The sequence below is a fragment of the Pinus tabuliformis genome, chromosome 9 (genome assembly GCF_031772625.1).
Source record: "Pinus tabuliformis cultivar Carrire ecotype Pingquan chromosome 9, CPIR1, whole genome shotgun sequence".
Lineage (NCBI taxonomy): Eukaryota > Viridiplantae > Streptophyta > Pinopsida > Pinales > Pinaceae > Pinus > Pinus tabuliformis.
The window spans coordinates 710,143,889-710,151,312 of NC_142307.1; the positions used below are offsets into that span (position 1 = coordinate 710,143,889).

Below are 7,424 nucleotides of genomic sequence, written 5' to 3' on the forward strand. Positions count from 1 at the left end.
GTCAAGGTTCTTCTATTGCGGAGGGAAGAGAAGGTGAGCCTCTAGGAGAGAGGTAATAATACCACTATGACAGAAACACACAAAAATGAGAAGTATATGTCTAACATCCAGCGAAATAGTCCACAAAGATGTGACGAACATTGCAACCATTAAAACACATTCTTAATATGATAAGCATTAAAATAACTGAAATGGTTCAACTCCTTTAGTATAGGTGAAAGAAAACATGAATCATAAACATTCCCAAATCAGTCTAACAAACATTCATAATCCAGGCATGAAGAATGTGCTGACCATGAAACTTCATATATTAAGTAAAATTCCCCGAACACATGTATACAACGAACACCACTAGCTCCAATAGTGGAGCATTGGAGCTACTACTTGCTCCCCAAAAGAACTAGCTTGGCTCTTTAATGCCTTATAGGAGGAGCCACGGTAGAAATTCCTTTGCTCATATAATGAGGGTGTATATAGAACCAATGAGGTGATGCTTCACCTTCCTTGTGACTCTTTGACTACCCTCATGATTGTTTGACTTCCTATGACTTTTTGACTTTACATGAATCTTCATATTTTGTACATGTCCTTTGGACTTCCAATTTACAATACATTTTGAATACGGATTTACAAAATCCACAAAAGTGATGTGGCACATGGTGACTCATGACATGACATGACATGACAAGACACTGATGACATGGATTGCATGATGACATGGAAATGTCAAGTCATTCTTGTTTCTTCTTGTTATATGTATTCTTGATAATTCTCTTCTATCCATCTCCATATGGCTTAGAAATGAGGAGTCTTCAGTGATATTTGATCTTGAGCAGTGGTCACAAACTGATGTCCCTTTGCTTTCTTCTGATTGATCCGCTTGCATATTCAGCTATAGAGGTGTCTTCTTGCATGTTCCCCTTCTCCATCTTCTTCATCATCATCCTATCATGGTATGATAGAGTACATGCATATCAAATTACTCATGAAAAGACGACATCAGTCCGATAAACCCCTAGTCTAATATGTTGCATGAAAATCCACTGATTGAGCCAAAATTAGGTGGGAGTCTGAGGGAGTCTTTTTGAATTTGGTTTTGTGGGATCAATGAATATGATGTGAACAATGACAAGACTTGTCTGTGATCACACACTTGGAACACTTGACGACACAACATAGATCATCCAGAACACATGAACAACAACTTCCCTCAGTTTGACAACTTTGTGATGACAAGTGCGACACCAAAGATATACTTTGCGACGATTGTGACGACACTTGTGCGATAATTCTTAAAACTTTGGAAATGAGTGCGACGAATGTTTACATGGTAAGAACAACTCATTTACACAAAGATAATCCCTTGAAACCACCAGAACAAGCTTACATACATCGTGCGACACTCAACATGCGAAAATATGACACTTTGATTTCCTTGCAAATGAGAGCAAAACACTTAGAAAAACACATGCAATGAGTCTCAATATTTACAATGCAAGATCAAAGTAAGCTCCAAAATTTAGGCATAGGCTAGAATTTGGAGAATGTAATTGCAATGCTAACCAATTTTGCATTAAAAACATATAAAAAATAACACCACATACTTTGTACGAGCATAACAATTATGTTTTATGAAATGAAAAGAATGTGGTAAAATATTGTATTCTCAAAAATCAATATAAACTACATAAACCAGTATCACCACTGTAATTTATAGAATGAAAATGTAGTAAGATATTGTATTTTAAAAGTTATTATAAACCATATGCCAAACCTGTATAAAAAAATTGAGTCAAGTTAATTTATTCAATACTTTTAAAAATGTCATTATATTAATATTTTAATTAAAATATTTATAAATTTTAAGATAAATTATACCTATAACAAATATATAACAAATATTTTATTAATAGTAGATGATAATAACATTCACTATTATATGAATAATTTAAATGATATCATGGTACATTTATGAGAGAAAGGCCAAAAAAAATGCCTTACTTTCAAGGCATGCTCCTCCTTCCCGACTAATTGGTCCCTCACACATTAGTAAGTATAGAGTTTGGTGTCCTATATGATCCAAATATGTACACGACGACAAGACGTTGACCGAAAGAAGAAATAAATAAAAGTACGTGTTTGTCCGTTGGAACACTATTGATTGAGATGTGAATAGATATTTTGTGTAGGTAATTTTTTTTTTCAAAAGATTAATAGTAAATGGTTGGTGGTTGTTTATAAATGTGTGTTTTTTTCCGCTTTAATTTTTCCATGTTTTGTTTTTTATTAAGATTTGTAATGAAGTTTTCGATGAAATCTTAATTTTTGTTTTAAAATTTAAGTTTTTGTAATTTATATTGTTATTAAAATTTTGCAATGAAGTTTTTGATGAAATTTTAATTTTTGTTTTAAAATTCATGTTTTTGTGGAGATTTTTTTTCACAAAATTAGTTGGTCTCTATTCATTCTTTCTTTCTTTTCTCTTTTTTTTTTTTTAAGGTAGGTTTTATGAGCAAATTTGTGGTGTTGTGATGGGTTCTTCTCTCTCCTATCATCGTTAATTTGTTTATGGAAGATTTTGAGACCAAGGCCTTAGCCACAGCTCAATTTCACCCTAAAAAATGGAAGAGGTTTGTTGATGATACTTGTGTCATCTGGCCTCATGGTCGTGAGAAGCTGAATATGTTTCTTGCTCACCTTAATTCTCTATCGGACTCCATCAAGTTCACTATGGAAGTTGAAGTGGATGGATGTCTTCCATTTCTTGACATTCTCCTGTCAAGGATGGATGATGGTTCCATCTGTCACCAAGTTTTTTGAAAAAAGACTCACACGAAACAATATCTCCATGCCAATTCTCATCATTTCCCGGCTCAGAAATTTGGGGTTCTCAGCACTCTTGCTACCTGTGCTCTAAGAATCTCTGATGATGGCCACCTCGAGCAGGAGAAATCTCATCTTCTCGAAGTTTTTAAAAATAATGGGTATAGCAGATCTCTAAGCCTCAAGGCCTTTCAAAAGGCCTGCAAAGAGCCAAGAGTTAAACCTGCTCGTTCTGATCCTATCTCCAAGGTTCATCTACCGTATATCCAAGGAACCACAGATAGGATTGCCCATATCCTTAGGAAGATTAATATCTCCTCTTCGTTCAAGCCTCTCAACACCATTAAAAATTCTCTTAGGTCAGTAAAAGACCCTATTGACCCTAAGGACACGAAAGGGGTCTACCTTGTTCCCTACTCCTGTGGTATTCCCTATATTGGAGAAACAGGTAGGTCTATTAAATGAAGAATCAATGAACATGCTGCTGATATTAGACACAATCGATCCCGCGCATCAACCCTAGCCAAACATGCAGAGAAATCTAAACACCATGTCTGCATCGAAGATTCCAAGGTCATTGCTAGGGTTGATCATTTCCACCACAGGAAACTTAGGGAAGCGATTGAGATCGAGAGGCATGCCAAAAATCTGAATAGAGACTGATGGTTGGAAATTGAGCAAGAGTTGGATTCCGGCTCTCTCTTCTTGATTCTTTCTCCTTTCTGTTTTGCTTCTTGTTTCGCCTAGTTTCATCATCTTTCCCCCCCTTTTTTCCGTAGTAATATGCTCCGATTTCATTTTCTTTTAATAATTATTATTAGTTTTAAATTCCCCCCTTAAGCTTTGCTTATTCCTTTAGCAACCCCTGCCCTCGACTTTAGCAATCTCGCTTTTTTGAACCTTTGGGATCTAGAACATTTTTATTTTGGATCCTTCTCTCCCTTTTATTTTGATTTTATGAAATTTATTAATACCCCTAATAATATATCATGATATCAACCTTCTTTAATTATTAACCTAAAAACTCTGGTTTATATAATCCTTCTTTACTTTATTTCTACTTAAAGGATATACGCTAACCCCTCAAGGATTATAATTATATAAATATAAGTTGAATATATTAATAAAATTTTCTTTTGAATAAATAATAATAACAAATTAGTGGTATTTTAAATTATTTTGAATTGAATATTCCCAACAGCTAGTTTTCAACTATATGAGCATAATTCAAACCAATAACTAATAATATTATATAAATTAATAAATTAATAATTATCATCGATAATACTAAAATAATATATTTTATTTTCCATAACAGCTATATTTTTAAATATCTACTTACCACTAATTATTAAATAATATTTATTTACTTTCTTACTTGGGTTCATCTTATTCAAGTGTGTTCCATTATTAAATTTATGAATTTGTTTAAACATTCAATAACTGCTATCGATTACTTCTTTTTTGCATATTACATTTGTTAAAGTTTGTTGTTTATATTGATGAAAGAAAAATAGTAAAAAGTAATCTATATAAATTTTTGCTTCAAGGTTATCTAGTTCATTATTTACTTTCTTACTTGGGTTCATCTTATTCAAGTGCGTTCCATTATTAAATTTATGAATTTGTTTAAACAATCAATAATTGCTATCGATTACTTTAAATAATATTTTATTTTTAACTAATTCACCAACGGCTAAATCTCAACCGCTTACCCTGGACAATGATGCATCCATACTATTTATTCCTTTAGATTGATTGATTTCTCACCTTATCCTAAGGATAAATCACATTAGTTGGTTAGAAAAGTCGACCAAATCTTATCAATGTCATTAATCCAGAAGACTTATATCTACATTATGGATCACAAAAGTCTTAAATCTAACAAAATTATATTCACGCATAATTTTTTATTATTTAAAATATATAAATAAATTAAATATTTTAAAAATCTATATAATATTTAAAATATACCAATTTTATAACTTAAATGTGTAATTTTAACCGATCTTTATTGGAATTTAAATAAAATTAATTAAAAAATCAAAAGATAGAAAAATTAAATTACAACCTTTTTAATTCTATAAATATTTTTACTTTTAAAGCTCTCTTATTCTCATTGAAAAGTAACGAAAATGCTCACTTACAACTACATCTAAAAGTGAGAAAAATACTAATCTATAGAGTAATAATTTGTATTCCATATGCATTACTACATCCAAAGTGAGGAAAGTGCTAATCTCAAACTGCATCTATAAAGTAGTAATTTCTATTCCCTGATGCATTAAATTCTGGACCATGGAAAATATCTAATATAATTAGAAAATGCTAATCTATAACTACATCTATAGTGCAACCCTATTTATTCCTCGATGCATCAAAGTCTGGACCATGGAAAATATTTAATATAATTCTCTATCTTTATTAAAAATCATGACACACAATGAATAAACTTTTGTTGATAAATATTTTATGTTATATAATATTGTTGTATTTTTGTGTATAATAATAATGAAGTTGTTTAATTTATTATTATTATTTTTTCAACTGTAAAAAATTGGTGAAAAAAGATACCAGGTTTTATTAATTTAAAATTTTGATTGAATGTTTGATAATTTGAGCCGGTTTACATCGGAAAGCTTTATTTTTTTTTTCCCCTGGGAAAAAGTCGTAATTTCCATTAGTGATTAAGAAAATTACATTCTGCAGATGCCGAGGCATATTCAAATGCAGGCAGTGTGCCTGTCGAGTTCACTATTGCTGTTTATATCTCCACGCAGGGAGCATGTTATAACAGTCAAAAAAAGAGGCAAAATTTGATGTCATGCTCTTCGCAGAGAGCAAATATATACTATATATATCAAAAGATGTACAGTAAGGTCTTTATCTACAAAACTGTAAATAAACAAAAACTATCAGCATATATATGGGCTATATAGCCCATCATTCTTGATGTTCTTCAAAAGGGCGATGATAGTACTGGTAATAAGTGCCATCTGTGTCCTCCTGTATCCACCAGTCCTCTCCTATTCTGTGCGCAGCCTCTTTGGAGAGTTGATCTGCACTGGTGTTCTGCTCCCTGTATATATGATGACAGGTAAAAGATTCAAAGGACATAGTCAGTCTCTTGGCTTCCTCCAAAATATGTCTTAAAGCAAATGCATGGCAATGAGATGCATTGTTAAGCCAATTGCAAACAACTTTTGAGTCTCCAAATAGCTGTAAGTGACGGCATCGTTTAAGAATAGCAAAATGAATAATATGTTTAGCTGTAATGAGCTCAGAGTAATTGTTAGTGCCTCTGCCAAGATATATTTGAATCTTAAAACTATGCCTGTCATTTAAATGAAGTGTAGCACCCCCCCCACAGCCATCAGGTTGGGCCGATCCATCAAAAAAAGCCCAAGGTTTTGAGTGATCAATGGGAATCGAGGAGAGAGTTCGAGGAGTAGGTACGGTTACTTCTTCAGGTATTAGATTGTAATCAGCTACCGTGGAAAGGATGACCGAGGGCCAGTGGGTTCTCTTCAATTGAAAAATCGATAAATTGCGGGCTATCCATATAGCCCAGCAGATCAGCAAAGGGAGGTTTTTGGCTTTGCCAGAATGATCAGTGCACCAGGAAGACCATGCCTCCTGAAGGGATGCCCCTCGCCAAGGATTCAAATGAGGAATATGAGAGGTAATATCTTGCCAAATATGTGTGGTCACGGTGCAAGAGAGGAAAAGGTGCTCCGTTGTTTCTTCAGCATTTAAACAGAGGTGACAACGATATGGCCCGTGGAAAGATCGCTTGATGAGGTTGGAACCAGTCGGGACTTTGTCAAAAATGATATTCCACATTAAGAGTCTAGTCCTTGGAGCAGCCTTTAACTTCCAGATCGTCTTCCATGCACTGTGAATATCAGGTGGCATGAATGTCTCCATAAGTTTAAGATATCCTAACTTAGGAGTGTATGCACCATGTTTGGCGTGTGCCCATATAATTTCATCTGGACCGTCCAGGAGTCTGATATTGGCCTGACTGAGCGCAGAGATAAAATCCTTCCAATCATCTATCCACTGGTGTGGCAAGTTCAATGCTCTGTCTGTAATCCAAGCCTGCTGAAGAAATGTGGTGTTATCTTGGTCGGAAAGCTTTATTTTATTAGGTATGAGTTTTGTATTATTATAATATTTTATGTATTTTATAAATTTATGTTATTTTTTTATTAAATTTGTATTTAAAAATAGGATGTAGTTAATTTTTTTATTATTATTAAAAGTTTAGGTTAGGGTTGTTTATTGGATGGAAGAAGAATGATCAATCTATAATGGGATGTTTATCACCAAGATTATGTAAAGCTTGGACATCCATTGGGATAGTTTTAATCCCCCTAAGTGGCTTCCATCCTCAACCACTCTCCTTGAAATTTGAACCCAAGGCCTGGCGGAGACTAAACCCCATGCTTATATTGAGTTAGAATGAATAAGTATAATGGTTAACGTATTTTTTATTCAAGGTCACATGGTCAAATTGCTAAGAAGTAGGATATGTACATTTCTAAATTCATGGGAGGTAAGATATGTAAGTAATCAAAGTATTATGTGAAAGGGGTCAA

At 33.3% G+C, this 7,424-nt stretch overlaps 1 protein-coding gene across 1 annotated transcript; it reads right to left on the bottom strand.

The window, feature by feature from the left end:
- Positions 1-5,766: 5,766 nt before the first annotated feature.
- Positions 5,767-6,750, bottom strand: LOC149150671 (uncharacterized). The gene has a single exon (XM_089442899.1). It carries the CDS (start codon positions 6,748-6,750, stop codon positions 5,767-5,769), a length of 984 nt encoding a protein of 327 aa, XP_089299025.1.
- Positions 6,751-7,424: the final 674 nt, after the last annotated feature.

Excerpts from the sequence above, each read along its gene's own strand:
- LOC149150671 (XM_089442899.1), bottom strand. The coding sequence starts at position 6,750 with ATGGAGACATTCATGCCACCTGATATTCACAGTGCATGGAAGACGATC.